Below are 21,022 nucleotides of genomic sequence, written 5' to 3'. Positions count from 1 at the left end.
GGAGTCTAACAGACAAACAATAATGAATTTAGAAATGTTAAGCAGAATTTCTCCACAGGAATGACAACAATCTGGAAAATGAGCACAATTGTCTCTTATGCTGTAGCACTGGCTGAAAGATAAAATGAAAGGAAGACAGATTTTGAAAATAATGACTAAGGGAAGAGTTCATAAAAGAATGTTATTTTTTCTTACCTAAATTTACAAACAGAAAAGATGGCCCCTTCTGGAGGTACTGTTAATAGACTTGAGAAATTGCTGAGATTTGCATGTCAGAAATCCAGAATGATGAGATCAGAATGATACATTTTGTTCTTAGACAGTGAAGCCATGATTGGCAAGACTACAGCATATACCCAGCACTGAACCTGTGTAGATGGATTCCTTGAGGAATCTAAAGACAGAATCATTTTTAAGGAATATAGATCAAATGAAAGGACAATGACAACGAGATTCCATTAGATCAGTTAGTAGTGCAAAGCCCACAGGCAATGAGAAAAAATAGTGAATACAGGAAGAGTTTGGGGTCTTATAACTAGACATAGTATTTTCTTCACAGTGATAACTGAAGAAGAGCTGAAAGGTGTGCTATAAAGGAATGGCAATGCATGAAAATGATCAAGAAATAACCCACAGCCCCTATAGCAACTAAGGCAGAAAATCTGCATTAGAAAAAGGTAAAAAAACAAAATTCATGGGGAACCACCTACATCTTGATAAGAAGGATATTTCTAGAAACATTACCATAAAGCAATGGCCAATGAGAAGAATGATAGAAATCAAGATGATAAAATAATGAAACAGAAAAGGATTTGGTTTTGCTTTAGTTCTCCTTTCTGGAAGCGATGAACAATTCCTAAAGTCAGTGATAACAACAATATTTAAACATACTCTATTAATATATGCTTAAATTAATGGTTCAGTAAATCCAAATATAGGTCATTTACTGTTATAGTCTTTCTCAAATAATGTGTTTTCAAAGGCACACAAATATAGAGAAGCCTCCATTAAATTTTCTTTCTTAAACACACACCTAGAGGAAAGGGCAGAGCCAACTAATCATGTGCTTAGATAGGAAGGCCACCAATTCTACAGAATTTTCTTTATGTAACTGTTACCTCATTGGAGACAGTCCCTGTTTGTACTCTAAATTCTCTTTGATATTGAAAAATATATTTGAAACTTATTTTCGTAATTTTATGTGGTAGAATAAAAGAAACTTCATTTAAATGCATTTCCACTTTATATTTACTACAGATTAAAAGTTACTACTAAGTATATGAAACTACATGTGATTCCAGAGAAATATAATCTACACATTACCTGAGATATAAACCAGGAATCTTAAAATGTAAAATGTCTTTTATACTGAGTAAAGAAACATTTCCTTGCAAGGCAGAACCATCTATTGAAAACAAGACCAATATTCTTTTTACTTGAGTTGAAAATTAAACACTTAAACAGGTAGTGAATACTATTATCAATACCAAAAAGCCTAGTCATCTTTTTAAATTAGAAATTAATTTACTATGAGTAATTTACTGTAGGAGTAAACCAGAATGGTGCTTTAAAGGTTGTATATGTTATTGCAGAAAACTGATGTGGTGACAAATAAAACCTAAAATTTCTTACTGTAGCTGAAATTTGAATAAAGTTTAAGAAATGGAATAAGATCCACTTATCTAGAGGTCAAATTTTCTATATCCTCAATTATGTTGGAACCTGACATTGATACAGAAAAAAAATATTTTAAGACTACCATCCTAGAATCTAAGAATATCACTACATGTGTTACATGTTAAGATAAACTCAGTCTAGGTATAACTTAGAACCACTAATAAGGAGTGTTAATTTACTAATGAGCCAAAAAATATGATGAAAGGTATACTGTTAAAGAATTTAAACTAACAACAAAAATAATCAGTTTTAAAAGATTTAAGTAACTGTCAATAGCATGGTATTCTATATTGGTACAACATGCTTTTATTAAGCTGAATTACTAAAAAAACTAATGTAGGTTTACTGTTTAGAATGATGGGGAAATATGTTTCATTTTAGAAAAATTCTGGCAAAAAAAAACAGTAAAAGAAAGAAATATTTAAAAAAGTTAACCTAAGATCAGAAAGAACAGGAATTCAATAACTCTTAGGCTGACAGTATCAAGCTAGGATTCTCACCTATTTATAATTTCTTTCATGTCCCATAATGTAGTGTGTATAATTCATTTTTACTATCTCAAGAGATTTACCCATCTACATAGTACAAATCTGTGAACTTTCTTTTAACTAATCTTTCATAGGAGAAGTACTTAAAAAAATCAAAGCATCAAAGCCTATGACTTTTAATGAAAATATTAATTATTCTGTATTCTCCAAGATTAAATTACATTCAACATAATTTTTGGTAAGTGTATTGTGTATTATAAATTTCTGGGAACTGTATATTCATAGCTAGCATACATACATAGTAGTCCTATAATAGAAGGAACATTTTATTTTAGTAAGATGTAAAGACCTTTCTACCAATCATTATGGCAAACAGATTTACCATGTTACAAGAATGGAGTAGTTTTAGAATGTCCAAGCACATACTTCTTTTAGAAATGATTAGAAAACCATGGGTCCCTGTATTTATTGAACTGAATCACCTGGCAGTAAAATTCAGTTAAGGCTCTTGGCATTGGTGAAACTTCTTCCCACTCTGACTTGCTGCTGTGGTAGACTTGTACTTCATCTGTGATTTCATCTGGTGCATAATCACCACCTAATATATAAATCTTATCTTCAATTCCAATTGCACCTGCATTAAAACCTGCACATTCAAAAGACCCTTCACCCTTCCAAACACAAGTATCTGGACAAAAACTATAAACCTTATAGGTGGAAAGGTCACATATATACAGTGTGCAATTTACAGGGACAGCTTTAATTAGTGTAGCATGAAAAAATTGCCCAAACTCTGCTACTAGTTCAGACCACTGATCAGTTGTAGCATTATATTTAAAAAAGCAATCAAGTGATGGGTTAAAGGCATCTGTAATTTCTACCTCTGATCCAAGAACATAAATTACATTCTGGCATGCACTTGCTTCTGGATAATATATGCCTCTAGGTAATGGGCTAACAGATATCCATTCTTTAGAAAGAGGATCATATGACTCAACATCCAGGAGACTTTTAATGTCCTGAGATCCCCTAGTCTTTCCACCTATAACAAATAATCTGTTGAGAGCCATAACTGATGTATGCATGGTTCTTGGTGTTTTCATATTTGATACCAAGAAGAAATCATTTTTGACTGGGCAGTAGCACCAGGTTTGATCGGTGGCATCATGGTAAGACTCAGCAATATGAAGTCGAACCTTTCTACAACACTTCCCTTTGCAACCACCAGTCAAGAATATTTTCTCTCCATAGCTAGACAGACTAGACCCTGGCAAATCAATCAGGTGTGATTGTGGTAATATTTTCCATGAGTCAGTTTTAATATTATAGCAAAATGTATATTGATTTTCTCCATTTTCCTCAGTTTTATGAATAAATATATATTTTTCAGTTGTGGATGGTCGAGCATCAGGAAAAAGTCCACTAGAACCTTGTACACATTTAATTGCATCCACGATTATGTCAAAACAGTTTGTGCTTTTGAGTAAACACTCTTCATTGAGAAGACAGTCTTGAAGTGTGTCCTCGGATAACTGATGTAATCTTACTTTCTTAATCAAATGAGGCAGATGCTTTTGCCTTGATTCTAAGTTATGTTTTGTCCAATTAAGGACGACCTTCAGTACTGTTTCTTCTTCAGGAACATTTAATTCATCTGATTCCAGACATTTTTGCAGTATTCCAAAATTCATCTCTAAGAAATCATTGGATTTAAATAACAGAGAAAAGTGATGTTGTACAAAGTATAATGCATGATCAAACAAACGGGTTGAACCATAGCTATCTGATATAGATAATAAATGTAAACAATTGACGAGATTAATGCTTTTTATTAAAAAGTCACTGCAAGCTTTGGATAGGAAGGAAACTTGAAGAAATGATGACAACTGGAAGAACATTTCCACATTATCATCTGTAATTTTTGTCTTTCCAGTATAGGCATAATCAAGAAATGCTTTTACTGCTTTGGAGGACAAATTAGTAATGGTAACACTTCCATCATCTCTTTCTTTCATGTTTACTTCAAACATAGCCCTGCAAAAATAAAGAACACAAAAGAACAAGTAAACAGGAATATTTTGCTCTGTAATTTTCAATATACCCGAAGGAGGTTTCCTTTATACTTACGGTGATTTAAAATACATTTACTTGATAGAATTCTAATGAATGCTAAAAACTAAGAATACAACTTAGGAAAAAGGAGAATGATAAAGCTACTTCCTACATCAATACTTTTTAATATGAATCTACTAGCTACTCAATACTTCTTAATATGAAACCAAATGAAAATAGTGATAAAAGTTAGTATATCCATATTACATATTATGTAAGAGTTTTAAATAATGTATATCAATTAAGAGATATTAATCTATAATGATAATTATATTAATTATTAAAATCTCTATAGTTACTTTAGGGTAAAATTAAGAGCATGGCCTCTAGAGCCAGCTGCCTGAGTAGGTTTTCTAGCCTCTGCCACTTATTAGTTGTATGACCCTGGGGAGGTGACAACGTTCCTCTGCTTCAAATTCTTCATCTGAAGATGGGGATACTGATACTATCTACTTCATTGGGTTTTTGAGAGGAATAAGTTAATCAATTCAAACTATTAGCTATTAGTGTTATCATTTAAAGAAAGCAAATGCTTTTTCTATAAGATTGAATGTGTTTTTGATTTATTATCAGTTTCCACATTTCTTTTCATAAGACAGAAGTAAGATCATATTTCTATACTTTATTTACTCATATTTAAAGTACTGGACAATATTTATCTTATATTTATCCTGTTTTCATAAAGTGGTTACTATAAAATATGTGATTTCTTTTCAATTTCTTATTCCAAATGACTTTACATGTTAATCATAATTTCCATTGTCCAAAAAACATTATAAAGGGTATTTATCATGCATTATGCACATTTTTTGACATTTTAATATTATATTTTCCTTCCAACATTGCAGTGAGTACATTTAATCATAATACACACATTATGAATTGGTAGCTTTTTTGTACAAGAGTGTAAATGATCAAATTTCTATCTATATTTTTTAATGAGAACTATATTAAATATTCATTTAATAAAAGGATCTGTCATTTGTGTTATTTAAAACAGGCAGAAAATTAGAAACCTATATTAGTCTAATAGTAATTTTAAAAATGAAAAGCAGTCCTATAAAAAATAAGGTGTAAGCTAAAAAAAGTACTATGGACATAAACATTTAATTGAAAAATAATGTCAACAAGAAGAGTAGAGGACTGAAATTCAAATGCTTACATAAACCTCTTACTTTATTTGGATGAAAATATAGGGAAATCAAGCTGTATGTCCAAATCAGATTATTTCCATTTTTGCTAGGTTTAGAAATAATAATCATATCAGCTAATATTAGTTAAATATAGTGGGCACTCTGCTGATTATTATACATTATTTCAGTTAACCCTTATAATGATCCTATGAGTTAGGTCCTATTTTTATGATCCTAATTTCTGACAAATGAGGAAACTTACAACTGAAGAGATTACCTAATTTGCCTAAGGTCACATGTCTAACAAACAGCAGTACTGGGGTTTATATTAGGGCATATGTATTAAGAGACCAAGTATTTAATCATTATACTATACAGTTTCCTTTAAATAAGAGGTGATATGAAGGATAAAGGAGCACAAGAGTTACATGGAAGAAAAGCTGTATTAGAAGAGAGGAGGGAAGACATTGGTGGAACCCGAGAGTGGCAGGATATAAGAACACTTAAAGCCACAATGGAGTTCAAGGAATAACTCAGAATACCGAAAGTGAGAAATGAGAGAAATAGATGAAGACTTATAATTAGGCAAACAGCTAGTTCAATAACTGTAGCTTCCTGGTCCCCAGTAAACAGTGCAGTACTAAGCCACAGTTCCCAAATTCAAAGTAAAAACCCCTACAGAGTGTTTATCAAGTAGCAGACATCAAAAAATGTTTGCTAAATGTCCACCTAAGATTTACTCTGAAGAAAATAAGGGTGAGATCTTATTAGAAAATAGGGGTTAAATTAAGATTCAAATAGTATAAATTCCATGCTGTTTTGGTATTTTAAATTTTATTTTGTTTTTATCAAATGTGTTTATTAGGGATTTAAACACTATGTACTTAGCTTCCAAAATTGAGCATAATGAACAACACTGTAATTAGGATTTTAAGTTATTGCAGTGTAACTAGGAAGGCTGAAGGTTATGTTATTACCAAAACAGACTTGTCCATGAAGGCTCCACAGGACAATATTACCTTGAGACAACTATCAGATAAGAGGGCAATGTGTCTGATCCTTAACCTTGTAGAATCAGCAACCCACTGTCATCACAGGATTCTTGTAATGTCATGGCTAGGAGAATCCCTGTAGGGTGACCTCACGGGAAACCAAATTACATTTATATTATATTTATAATCAGAACAATTTATGTACTACAGAGAAATGCTTTGCTAAGAATTACTTTTCCCTCCTACAGGAATATCTTTGCCAAAGAGGGGAGAAATTTTTAAGTTCTCTGAGTTAGTGCCCCTACCCGATCAAATACACAACCAAAGTTTATTTTCCTAACTCATATTCTTTGAATTGTTTTCATGTTTGTTCAACTTATCATTTCATCTTTTTATAAAATAATATAGTGCAGGGATCTCCTAAATAAAACTGATTTTATATGAAAAAAAAATTTACTTCCCAGAACATTTCAAGAGACTAAGATTCCCTAGAACTTTGGGAAATATAGACTTGGGAAGGCCCAAGTTTTGAAAAGGTAGTTTTAAGTTCTCCTGTTCAAAAATCACTTGTTAATCTTAGTTTTATCTAGTTTTTCTTTAAGAACTAAAAATTATTTTGCATATTCCTGTGCAAATAACTGAGGGGGGAAAACTGAGCTAATCATATCCTAAACTTCATTATCCATATCATAAAATTTGAGACATAGACAAGGTAAAGTACCTGAAAAAGTCACTACATGCTGCTAACACACAACGATGACATGGGATTATCTCATCTTTCATAATTATTTTGAAATCATAAAAGACATTTTGCTCTCTAAAATTCTGCAGTATACTTAAGATTTTTTGTCCATGATCTTCAGACACAAGGAAGTTGTTTTTCTTCTCAGATGGAATTCCATTACATGAGCTTCGTATGTTGAAATCGTATGAATTATCCATAGCCAATTCCATCTGTATTTGGAACTAGAATGAAAAAAAAAAATCACCAATTAAGTAGAGATCTAATGAAAATTTCAGACCTCAAAATCTACCTTCTTAATGTCAGTTTTACAAACATGCTAACAGCAATCACACGGCAATAAATCTTGTTCTAAATATTTGCTTTAATAACATTTAATAATAAATTCCTGTTGAATTTTCATAAATGTTGAGCTCACTGGAATTAAACAATATATTATGAGGCATAACATTCATGCTATACAATTGTGTTAAATACCAAACTTACACCTTGTAAAAATACATAGCTTATCTAGGATCTCACTTCATGACTAACCTTATTGTTACAATAAGCAGCATTCTTTCTGTAGTAATAATAATTTGAGTATGTACCTAGCACATCCCTCTTCCCTCCCATCCATTTTCTTATGGTTGCAAAGTAGGCATTAAAATGTTAACATTGGAGCATTCAAGGTTACTTTTACAAGATAATTAGTTTAAAAGATCAGAGTGGTTGATTGCACTAAACTAGTTATGACCTTTACTGAGGAAGACAAAGGCAAATATTGATCCAAGTTTACTTATTTGAAAGAAGGAAGGAAAAGAACATGTAACTTTATTTTAAAAAGACTTTCTAAACATGAGGTCAGCTATCCAAGAGAGTTGAAGGCCAGAAAATCATGAATTACCCAAACTGTTATTTCAGCTCCCAGCATAAAATTTTTACCACCAAAAGCAAGGGATTGTGAAACAAAGTGTTGTTTTGTTTTAGATAGAAGAAATTTGATCATGTTAATACACTGAGGACAAAGGTTAGGTATAGAGGGAAATTTTGACAATCACAACCATCTAAATTCAGCATCTATATCCATATAATGAAGCAGAATATTTGGACCTTTAAACCCAAAAGCTGGAGAATAATACTACATGTAAAACATCTATTTCTGTTAACAATAAACATTGATAGGCAACTGTATAGTTAGAGACTCTGAACTTTCATAATTTATAGTGATATAACAAGACTGAAGGTACCAGGATTTATAGTAATTTATATAATTATTATAGTCAATGTTCATAATAATCTCCTTAGGTTGGTATTGGTAATGCCTTTTTCGAACAGATTGAGGCTCAGATTAAATAATATGCCTAAGAACACAAAATTCATAGAAACATGTTTGTTTCACTCAAAGCCCATACTCTTCATGACCCTCAATTTCAACATCAAGTGGAAATCTAGAAAGAAAATGTAGCATTCTTAAGATCCCATCATAATGAACTGGTTAAAAGTTACATCAGTTTAAGATCAGTCTTGATAACGAGGACATATATGATAACAACAGATAATATCTGCTGAGCCAGTAAGTTGTGCCAGGCACTGGCCCACGGGTTTTACATGGTATTTAATTCTTATAATTATATTCCCTATAAAAAAGAAACTTCTGCTCCCCCTGTTTTTCCTGCTAAGTACAACAACCTCCCCTGAACACACACATATACACTCAGAATTTCAAACATATGAAGACTGTGAAAAAAGTGGAGAGAAGAAAACAGAGTGCCTAGTGAACTTGGGACCTAAGGAGCAAGATGGTGGTGAGTTCCTTGTGTTTTTTTTTTTTCCCTAATATAATCTGGATACTGAAGAAGAATCTTGGCGTGCACGCACGCGCACGCACATACACACACACACACACACACACACACACACACACAGAAAGAGCCTCAAGAAAAACTTGTTATGTTTAGTCTCGGGACTAAGAAAGGAGCAACCTGGCAAACCAAAAAGGTTTTAGACAATGACCCTAGCTGAATATAATAGAAGAATTGTGGTTCTTCACCTACCCACATTTATAAAAGAGCAATGAGAAGCCTAGAATTCTGCACATGCTAGGTTGCCATCAGAGACTCAACCTTTCTCCTCCTGTTTCCCTACTAGAATGATGTCAGAGAAGGCTGAACAACAACAAAAAATGTATGCAAAGAGATAATACTTATGGTCATTATAACTAAATTAAAATGGAATTCTAAAAAGTCTCAAATAATCCACAGAAAGACATAGAAAATGAAATAGAGGAATGAAAATTAGGGAGAATAAACAAAAGATAAATAGACTAAGTACTAACATAATCATTGTACTAAATAAAAATGGTTTATACAAGCCAATTAAAACACAGAAATTACCAGAGTAGATAAAGAGTTACCTTCCTATAACTTCCATAACTATAATTTCTTATAAATAACTCACTTCAAGTATGATGGTGTAAGTAGATAAAAATAAAAGGAGAGAAAAAATATGATATACAAGCCTTAATTAAATGAAAGTAGGTATGGAAATACTAATACAAGATAAAGTAAACTTTGGAGATAAAAATTTCCAGGGATAGAGAGAAATATTACATAATGTCAATCCACCATGAAGACTAGCAATCCTAAATGTATATGCATAAACAAAAGAGTTCTAGAATATATGAAGTGGAAACTGATGCAAGAGGAAAGTAAAATAACAAGTCCACTGTTATAGATGGAGATCTAAATACTCACCTCTCTAAAACTACTCAAAAAATCATCAAGGTTATATAAAAGAATTAAACACCACCATCAATCAACAGAATCTAATCAACCTCTACAGAAGACTTTAAGTGTTCTTTTTAAGTGCCCATGGAACATATGCCTACATTGACCATACCCTGCTCCACAATGCAAACCTCAAATGATTTAAAAAGAGTTGAAATTATACATATCATCCTATATGACCACAATGAAATCGAACTAAAAATTAATTTTACAAAAGATGTGAAAATACACAAGGACATAGAATATAAATAACACACTTCTAAATAATCCATAGATCAGGGTTATGGTTTGGATCTGAATGTCCCTCAAAGGCTCACGTGTTGAGGGCTAGTTCCCCAACATTCAGAGGTGGAACTTTTGGGACATGATTGTATCATAAGGGTGCTAATCTCATCAGTGCATTAGTTCCACTGATGAATTCACAGGTTATAGTCCACAGAAGGCAGAAGTAGATCACTGGGGATGTACCTGTGAAAGATATATCCTGCCCCTGCCACCTTCTCTTCTCTGTCTCTGCTTCCTGGCTGCCATGAAGGTCAGCAGGCTTTGCTTTGCCACACCCTCCCTGTATGATGCTCTGCTTCACCTTAGGCCCAATGGATGGAGCCACAACTGATCTTGAACTGAACCAGCATTGCTGCTGTTCTCTAGACAAAGACAATACACACACACACACACACAAACAAACACACACACTTACTTCATAACCACAGACCCATATCCCTCACAAATCCAGATGCAAAAATTCTTAACAAAATATTAGTAAAAAGAATTCATCAAACTATAAAAGGAATTATATAATGACTAAGCAAGTTTATTCAGGGATTTAAGACTGATTAAATATCTGAATATCAATCAATGTAATCCACCATATTAACAAGCTACATAAGGAAAAATTACATAATCATATCAATTCATACAAAAAACATTTGACACAACCCAAAACCCATTACTTAGAAAAACTCAGGAGAAAGTTCCCCCCTCAACTTGCTAGAGAATATCTACTGAAAACAATAGTTATAGCTAACATTATACTAAATAGTATTATTAATATAGAGACCAAATCTCTTCCTTATGAGGAAAACAGCAAGGATGTCTACTCTTACCACTGCTATTCATCATAGCACTAGAAGCTCTAGCCAGCACACTAAAGCAAGGAAATTCAATAAAAGGCATATATATTTGCAAAAAATCCCCACAATATTGTCTCTATTTGCATATACCAAGATAGTGTACACAAAAAATCCCAAGGAATCTAACCTCCCTAAAAAACAAATAAAATTAATAAGTGAGCTCAGCAACAACACAAAATACAAGATCAACACACAGAAATCATTTATATTTCTATATATTAGTAACAAGTATATGACTACCAAAATTAAAAATATAATAGCTGAAAAAAGAAGGGAAATAAATACCCAAATATAAATATAATAAAATACATACATATTTGCTGAAAACTCTAAAATACTAACAAAAGAAATCAAAGAGGAAAAACATGTCATATCTGTGAATTGAAAAATTCAACATACTCACAAAATTAATCGCTACCCCCCAAAAAACCCTGATATACAGGTTTAACCAAACCTATATATCAAAATCTAAGCAAGATATGTTTTATAGATACTATTGAGATTATTATAAAAGTTATATGAAATGATAAAAAAACTAGACTAATACAATTTTGAAAAAGTAATAATATGACAACGATCATTCTAATTTCAAGACATTATAGATGCAGTAATCAAGACCTTGTGACATTGGTGAAAGGATAGACACACAGATCAGTGAACAAAATATAGACTAGAGGAACAGCCTCACAGAAGTATAGTCTTTTTTTTGGGTGGGGGGGGACAGGGTATGGCTTTGTTGCCTAGACTGGCCTCCAACTCCTCATGCTCCTGCTTCAGTTTACCAAAGTAGCAGGGATTACAGGCATGTGTCGCCATGCCCTGGCCCCCAGCCAGTCAAGTCATTTTTGACAAAAGTTCAAAAGCAATCCAATGGAAGAAAAATAGTCTTTTCAACAAATAGTGCTTAAGAGGATAGATATTCACAAGTTGATAAATAAACCTTGACTTAAACACCATACTTTACATAAAATTTAACTCAAAGTGTGTTTAGTCAGCTTTTTCAGTCCTGTAACTAAAAGATTTGACCAGAATAATTTTAGGGAAGAAAGTTTACATGAGGGCTCATGGTTTCTGAGGTCTCAGTCCACAGACAGCTGGCTCCATTTCTCACAGTTTGAGGTGAAGCAGAACATCATGGTGGAAGTGTGGTAGAGGGAACCAGTTCATATGATGATCAGGTAGCAGAGAGAGAGCCTCCACTTGACAGATTCAAATATATATCCATAGCCACACCCCCAACAAACCTACAACATCCTCAAGCCACACCCCACGTCTTCAGTTATTACTGCTCAATTAATCCCATTACAGATTAATTCACTTGAGAGAAAATTTTAGGAGAAAATATGGGATAAAGTCTTTGTGACTAGGGGTTAGTCAATGAATTCTTAGACATGACTTCAAAAGCATAATCTGTAAATGAAAAAATATTTTAATAAATTGGATTTCATCAAAATTAATTTTTTTTCTCGTGAAATACCTTGTTAAGATGATGAGCAGCCAGTGAAGTGGTGCACACCTTTAATCCCAGCAGCTGGGAGGCTGAGACAGGGGATCATAAGTTCAAAGCCAGCCTCAGCAAAAGCAGGGCACTAAGCAACTCAGTGAGATCCTGTCTCTAAATAAAATATAAAATAGGGCTGAGATGTGGCTTAGTGGGCAAGTGCCCCTTGGTTGTTCAATTCCCGGTACCAAAAAAAAAAAAAAAAAAAAAAAGATGAATGTGATAAATGGACAAGCTTTGAACCAGAAGACTATATCTGCAAAATCAAATCTATTAAAGAACACATGAGGAACTCTCAAAATTCACCAGCAAAAAATCCAAATCAATCTAATTAAAAAATGGGCAAAAGGTATGAAGAAATGTTTCACTAAAATGAATATACAGATGGTAAATAAACACATGACAAGATGTTCAACATCATTAGTCTTTATGGAGATACAAATTAAGACCATGATGAAAAGTCACTACCCATTTATTTGAGTGGCTAAAATAAAAAAAACTTAGTGACAATATCAAAGGCATAAGAGGATATAGAGACACTGGATCACACACACATATTTGGTAGAAATAGTTTGCCAGTTTCTTAAAAAAACTAAACATATGGTAGTGTAGCTGGCAGGTGAGTGGAGGCCCTCCTTCTGTGGTGGTGTTGCCTCTGACCTTCGCCAGTACCCCAGGGGTTGGGAAAACCATACTAGGCAAGAAACTTACATCAAGATAATAACTGAAATACATTAAGGTGGGTGGGTGATTAGCTCTAGAAGGCCAGTTACATGATGGTATAATATCCCATTTTAGGTAGAATAGTTGATAGATCAGAAAAACAAATGAGAAAAGGTGGGGTTCACTGTTGATCACCACAGTTTTTATTTCCTCCCTGAATGCTGGTTTCATATAGTTTTTGTGTTGAGAACATATAACAGTGTATTGTGGAAAAGACCTGAAACAAGAGATTATAGAGAGAAGAAATTAAAAGATAATACTCAATCTGATATTTTTCAAGTTCTTTATGAAGAAGCTGTAGCATCCTACAAAGGAGTAATTGTGCATCAGCTGCCAAGCAAAGAACCAGAAGAATTAGAACATAATGTAAATGAGACCTTGAAATGGATTGAGTAATGGATCCAAGATCATAACTCTTTACTGGCCACTTTACAATCATTCTCTTTTTTAAATTTATTTATTTGTTCTAGTCAGTTATACATGACTGCAGAATGTTCTTTGAATCATTATACACAAATGGAACATAATTTTTGACTTCTCTAGTTTTGTACCCAAAGTAGGGTCACACCATTCATGCAATCATACATGTACCTAGGGTAATGATGTCTCATTTAAATCATTCTTGTTGATATCTGCCTACTTTATAGAAATTTCCCACGTCTCAGTTAAAAATATTAGTTAAAACTGTGTTGCAGGCCCAGAAAGTGCATAATGTGAAGGTTTATGCCTGAGTTTCTTTTTCTCCATGAGAAAGCTAAACAATCTCAAATATAATGAATACAATATTATTAAAGATTGAGAGTAAAAACTATCATTTAATGCTTTAGTTGCTAAATAATAAGTAAATCTGACCAAAGAGGTACCTTTTATGGTCATTATTGAAGAAAATGCAGATGATCTATTAAAATAACAAGTAAAAAAAATCAGAAAAAAACTACATATATACCTACCATGTTATTCAACAATGATACTCATGGGCATTTTATCTCAGAGAAATAAAAACTTAAATGTGCACAAAAATTTGTATTTGCTGCTTTACAAAGATTTTGTTAGTATACTCAAACAGAGAAAACAACCAAAATGCTGCTAAATAGGTGAATGAATAAACAATCTGGCATATTCATACCATGGAATACTACTCACCATTAAAAATGAATAAACTATTGATATGCATAACAACATAGATGGATTTCAAGGGCATTATGATGAGTTACTAAGAAGCCAATCTCAAAAGGTCACACATAGTATAATTCCATTTATATATAGGTCTTGAAATGGCATAATTACAGACCTGGAAAAGAGACTAGGGGTTGCCAGCAGTGGATGATGGTGGAGAGTGGTTGAAAGGGTAGTTTTGCACACAAGAGAGACATTTGTAGTGATCTATAGTAAGCTCTTGCTCACATTTGTGCCTGTGTGTGTGTTGCTGGGAACCTAGGGCTTTGAGCATGCCGGATAAACACTTTACCACTGAGCTACCTCTGCAGCCCTATAATCTGTATAGAGATTGTTGTGAAAGTTATAATAACATATGACATATATGAGAAATGACATGGAACTAAATCACACATTATACTGTTAAATCTGTGGTTTCAATTTTGTGTTACATATTAACCACTAGCAAAAACTGGGTGAGGGGTACAGGAGAACTCTCTCCACTATCCTTATAACTAAATATCTACATGTAATTAGTTCAAAATAAAAAAAAAATATATCAATTCAAGAAACTACTTTGCAATTCCAGTTTTAGTCTTATTCAAAACACTTAGGAAATACAAAGAAAACATCATTTTGAGTACAAAGTGGTTTTTCAATATTTTTAAAAATAACTAAAAAATGAAACTGCAAAAATGTATCAAATTCAGAAACCTTCAAAAAGATAAAACTATGTGCATATTGGCATAGGTATTAAGAATATCAATTTTTTAAAAATCCAACCAAAATACTTCTTAATCAATTTCATTATCATTAGAAATATGCAATTTAGGTCTTATGTTGGATTGAGGTAATTATTTAGGATTGTAGTTCATGAATAAGAATAGAACCCAATGACATAACATAAAGGAATTTTTATTTCTATGAACAGGAACAAAGCAGAGTTTACTAGAAAATTTTAAGTGTACTAAAATAAAACTTTAAGATCAATCACATTTATTTGGTTTTATAAAGTAAAAAAATAAATCCCCCTGCCATGTATATTCTACATAGAATAACAAATCCAAGCAGTGAAAAGTTTCCATTTCTTAAATTTGGTTTGAATAAATCTCTATTTGTATATTTTGCAAATAACAAAGAAAATGGGATTTGGAGCAAGAGGAAGATAGTTCCAAATAGTCCATCATTTACTGGTGACTACAGCTCAGGATTGGTGAAGCTTTTGTTTCCTTATCTGCAAAGTAGACACACCAACTCACTGGAGTGTTGTAATACTTTAATGATATCATAAATGATGAATTAATATTGTCAAGTGTATATAAGTATTAATAATTAAAATATGTAATATTGTTAATTGTTAAACTATTCTTAATTCTTGGCAGAAGATTTGTAAGTTAATTATTTTTTCCAAATATTTTTCAAATTCAATTATGGTAGTTTATTAAGGCAATTTTTTCACAATAGTATTTGAAGTGAACAGGCATCTTATAACCACATTGCTTGCACAGCAGTCACATTAGTCAATGCATGAATTTTAAATATGAAAAATGGATATTATCAACTTGGAAGAAAACCCTGGCGATAATAACAGATGCTTCTATAAGAGATGATGAATCACTAATGCTATAAACAAATAATGATATTATATGGATATAACACAGACATTGAGCATGAATTGAAAGTGAGCCTAAATAGAGATTGAATGTTAAGTTGTTTTAGGAGCAACTCAGCCAATTTTTCTTTCAATGTATGTATAAGGGATATCTGTTTGTGTGTGTGTATATATATATACATATATACACAGGAGCACATGCACATATGGCTCATTTTTTCAGAATGAAAAATTCCAAATGATAAAAAATTGTACAATAATTAAACTGGCATATCTTTTTTCTTAGTAGCACATAAAATAATAGTGTATTTCATCAATTGCATCTCAGCTTCAATGAAACACTTTTCTGTTTAATAAAGACTGAATCAATTTTCAAAACAAATTATTCTTTCTTTTAATGTCCTCCATTAAAAGGTGATTTACATAATTGAATCAATAAAAGTACAAGGGTCAAACCTAAGAACCAAGTCTTTGATGCAAAGTAGTGATGGAAAGGCATATGCAAATTGATAAAATTTGAAATTAAAGCTGTGTCCTAATTGACCTGGGCTTTGATTTCATTGAGTCATTCACTTATTAGTTTGATACTGATGTTCCAAAATGGAGCATGATTTCTGGCTTATACTATTCAATATTTATTGCATATGTTAACTATATATGAATTAGGAACTAAATATCTTGGAGCATATGGCTGACATGGTTCCTGCTGATGATAATAAATTACACACAAAAAAAAAAAAAAGAAAAAAGAAAAGCAGGAACAGTCTACTTCAGATAATAAAATGGTTACAGTTAACACAGTGCTCACTCTGTGCCTGGCTCTGTACTTCATGCTTTATACATGCTCTTAATCTTCAAACCAATTATACAAAGCAGATTAACAGTATCATCTCCATTTTCTAGACAGAAAAACATGAGATTTTTGAGTAATTTTCCCAAGGTCAAATAGTAAGTAAGTGGGGACATGGGGTGTGACTCAGATCCCTTTCTAAGAAGGTGTAATTTGAAACTTGACTGGTGAGAAGGTAAGGTATTGGTGGGAGAATTACTAGATAAAGTCCTAAAATGAGAAAGTAGTCCTTCAGTTTTTAAGAAATTTAAAGGCAGCTGGTGTACCTGCAGTACAGTTAGTGGGAGCAATAATGTCAGGAAACAGGACTGCAGAAAGCAGGTGCAAGGAGCTACAATTCGATTTGAAGTACAATAGGAACAACTAATTTTAAACTAGGTACTTAATCTGATTTGTGTTTTAAAAATATCTTTCCAGAAAACATGTGAAAAATAAATTGAAAAAAGAGTAAAAGAAGCAGAGTCCATGTCATTCAGCAATTGTTAAAAAGTTAGAGGAATAGTTATTATTATAGCAGGCTCTGTTCTAAATACAGAAGATATAGCTAAAAACAATACAGACAAGGTCCTCTACTCCGGAGTACACATTAAAGTGGTGAAAACACACACACACACACACACACACACACACACAACTAACCTCCCTTGCAATAGTAAAAATTTCTCTTTCTCTACTATACATTTTCCACAGAATACAAATTTTTAGTATCTCCATCTGTAAACAAATACCAAACAAAAAATATCTTTTGACTTCTTATTCTCCTCTAGCTACCATCCTATTTTTATATTTTTTCAAGTAGAAAAACTTCTTTAAGGACTAACTTTGTGGTAGCATAGCCTCAAGTTACCTTCTCATTCCACTACAATCAAGTTCCTTCCTTTTACCCTACTTAAACTGCCCTTCTCAATGTCACCACACTATCATCTCAAAGTTGAATTCTCATGTCTCTCCGCATCTAACCTTTCAGGAATATTAGTTTTGTGCCACAACACTCTGTCCTTGTCAATCTAATTAGGAAGCAATGTTGCACAGTGATTAAGAGCATAGATTTCTAGATTTAGCTTTGAAGACAAGTTGTACAATGATGGGAAAAGAAATAGATGGATTTAGCTTTACTTTAGAGTAGAACTAAAATAGAGCTTTGGGATGAACATGGAGAATGAGGAAAAGGGAGAATAATGGTTTGTTCCTTGAGAAACTGGCAGAATTATAGAGCTAGTCAATAAAGTCTTGGGTGGAAAAAAAGAAAAAGGTTTGAGAGAGAATAAAGTTTGTAACTCAATAAAAAGCTAGTGATCTCAAATATCTTAGCTAAATCTCATCTGATGCCTTTCCATTGAAATTAGTACCTGGGAGAATGATTTACCAAAGTCATACAGACAATTGGTGGTAGAACTGGAAAGAGAACATCATGTCTCCCAGAATCCCTGTAAGAAGCTATGAATCAGGATCGGGCAAAATGACCATTACTCATAAACTGGCAAAGCCTCTATTATGTTCATCCTCCTCTTCTCCTGACCAATGCAATAAACAATTTTTAATATAATTTTGGGTTTATGGAACCTAGTTAGGCAAGTTACTAACTGGTGCATTTATATTTCCTTTTAAAAAAGTGAAGGAGATAAAGACAGACTATATAAAAACAGTATTACCCCAGTGAGAATAATAAAATCTATTGTAAAAGTCAATTACTAGGCTGGGGGCAGTGATGAATACCTGTAATATCAACCATAAAAGAGATGTTATAAAGCAATATTTGAATATTTGGCAAATGAATTCTATAAACAATATCTTTATTTTTTTAATACTCTGGAGAAAGCCTTAAGAAAAGGTAAGGCTTAAGCTAAGCCTTGAAGGACAAATTTAAAAAGCAAATAAGGAGGGTGATTAAATTAAATAAACCTACAAAGGGTATTCACTAGAGTAGTAGGCTTGGGGCTGGGATTGAGGGTAAGGAGAATGAGCTATTCTAGACATTATCTTTGTATGACATTTGAGCCTAAATCATACAGAGGAACAAGGAATGTGATGTTGGTAAGAGAGAATTATATTATGGGTAGAAAAAAACTGTAAAAATAACCACTACATCACTTGTCCGTATATTGCACTAAATAAATCTTGTACAATTAGTTTAGTGGTAAAAGAAGGGAATATGAATTCCTAAACCTGAACTTAAATTATTTTGCAAATTCCTTTTGAGCTGTTTCTCCATCGTTAATAATTATTAACAGAACATATAAGGTAATGTACATAGATGTATTTTAGAAAGAGAAAACATACCAAAATTATAAAAATCAGTTCAAAAGATAGGAAAGGAAATGATGCTTCATTTATGATGTATGATGCTTAGATACAAAAAGTGAAAATGAAAAACTGTATTATAATCGTTGCTGATGTAGATTTTAGTAGAGTACTTTTTTACTTTTCATATCTTCTTATTGAAGCTTTTTATGTGTGTCCTTCATCTGCCTTACTAGACAAAGCTCCCTGCAAGTGGTAAGCAGATCTTAAGCATAGCACCTGACAAAATCTCTTAGTATTAGCTAAATTGATATTTCAAGCCAATAATTCATCTTACTGTGCTCTGAGGCGCTCTCTCTCTCTCTCTGTGTGTGTGTGTGTGTGTGTTTTCAAAATCCCATTGCCTTGCACAGGATTCGAGGGGACTCATGATATTACAAAAACTTAATGGGGAAAAAGTACAGATGAAAAAAGGAATAAAATTCTGTTTAAAGAAACAGAAGTAACAGGCAGGTAACTGTGGTAATCAATACTGCGGGACATAGATGATATTTCCTGGCAGCCATAGGAAGAAGCGAATAGGTTGAATCCATGGTATGGCACTTAATTTACCATCAAGCGGGGTATTTACATTCATCTGCAGATACAACTTTTCCCTGTACAAAAATCCACAAGAACTTTGAGCAGGTGGGCTTTTTCTGTGTTACCAACAGCTTAAAGTCTTGGCCTATGCCTGTAATCTCAGTGACTGGAGAGGCTGAAGCAGGAGGATCACAATTCACAGCCAGACTGGGTAATTTAGCAAGACCTTGTCACAAAATAAAAATTTTAAATGACTGGAGATGTAGTTTGCGTTCAATCCCCAGTACTGACCGAAAAAAAAAAGTCATAAACAGTCTACATGGAATAACTATGGAAACAGACTATATCAATGTGACTCTTTATAAAGCCTGAGGGTAAAAAGTGAGCAAAGGCACAGAGTAAACCTGAAGGGCCGCTGAAGTTATTTACTTGATTTTTGTGGCTGTTAGAGAGATCAAGGACCTCTGTCAAGATGAAACCACTGATGATTCAACATCGGAATCCCGTTTTCTCCCTATAATACTAGCTCAGGCGTGGCAATCGCAAAATAGCACCTGGGCGCTAAGCGCCGCAATGAAGGGTCAGCATTAGCCCAGCAGCTGGCTGACAGCCTCGGATTCAGGTGGGGCCCGCGCTCGCGCCAGCGCTGAGGACAGTGTCTTAGCCCGGCTTTCGATGGCAGCTTTCAGGTGGGCGGCTGTTAGGGGTACGGAATGCCTGGGTGAGGATAGGTTTTCCACTGATAGATGAGGCTGGGGGGCAAGAGAAGGAGGAAACTCAGGGCCACCGCGTTGCACAACTCCAGGGATATCTAGGTAATCCCTCCTAGCCAGAAAACCCTCTCCCTCCCCAAAATATAAAGGGGCGACAGAAGCCGCTGAAGGTAAGGAAAGCCTCTTCTCTGTGGGTCGTACGAGGTAACCCCGACCCCAGGAATGAGGAACTGACATCCCACTCCTCCCTCAGACCCAGGAGCTCACCCACCTGCAACTGCAGTCTCTGAAGTCTCCACCCAAGTCTCCCTGCTTCCAGAGCGCTGATTGCGATTGGCTTGCACCGCTGTCTGGTTAGTATTTCCCTACGCGTGAATGGCGTAACTGTAGGGCTCTTGGCCTTGGTCCCTCCCTTCGCTCGCCTGCGGGGTCACGCCTACGTGACGTCACACGATGCCGCAAAGCGCAGAGGTCGTTGGTGTAACCGCCCCCGACCGCTATCTCCAAGTAGAGACCGCCGAATTTGGGGCGGGGCAGGGAGCGCTCTGGGAGAGCTACGTGCGTGTTGACGCCCCACGGCGCCCCGCCTTCTACGCACAG

At 33.8% G+C, this 21,022-nt stretch overlaps 1 protein-coding gene and 1 pseudogene across 2 annotated transcripts; one reads left to right on the top strand and one right to left on the bottom strand.

Annotated features, from left to right (window-relative positions):
* Positions 1–2,192: 2,192 nt before the first annotated feature.
* Positions 2,193–20,814, bottom strand: Kbtbd3 (kelch repeat and BTB domain containing 3). 2 transcript variants are annotated; one of them, XM_076843809.2, is made up of 3 exons: positions 20,694–20,814; positions 7,124–7,368; positions 2,193–4,199 (listed from the first exon to the last, which is right to left on the bottom strand). In XM_076843809.2, exons 2-3 carry the CDS (start codon positions 7,354–7,356, stop codon positions 2,597–2,599), a joined length of 1,836 nt encoding a protein of 611 aa, XP_076699924.2. In that variant the 5' UTR covers positions 7,357–7,368; positions 20,694–20,814; the 3' UTR covers positions 2,193–2,596. The 2 variants fall into 2 exon arrangements, with proteins under 2 accessions (XP_076699924.2, XP_076699925.2); XM_076843810.2 differs by lacking the exon at positions 20,694–20,814 and having other exon boundaries at positions 7,239–7,312.
* Positions 8,926–20,991, top strand: LOC143387548 (adenylate kinase isoenzyme 6-like; annotated as a pseudogene).
* Positions 20,992–21,022: the final 31 nt, after the last annotated feature.

The sequence above is a fragment of the Callospermophilus lateralis genome, chromosome 2, assembly GCF_048772815.1.
Source record: "Callospermophilus lateralis isolate mCalLat2 chromosome 2, mCalLat2.hap1, whole genome shotgun sequence".
Taxonomy (NCBI): domain Eukaryota; kingdom Metazoa; phylum Chordata; class Mammalia; order Rodentia; family Sciuridae; genus Callospermophilus; species Callospermophilus lateralis.
The sequence above is the reverse complement of the archived record's forward strand: the minus strand, read 5'-3'. Positions and strand labels throughout refer to the sequence as shown.

Bases quoted from the DNA above. Each gene is read 5' to 3' on its own strand.
- Kbtbd3 (XM_076843809.2), bottom strand. From the start codon at position 7,356: ATGGAATTGGCTATGGATAATTCATACGATTTCAACATACGAAGCTCA. The intron at 4,200-7,123 runs GTACTTTACCTT...TTATTTTTGCAG, and splicing joins GCATGTAGTGACTTTTTCAG to GGCTATGTTTGAAGTAAACA.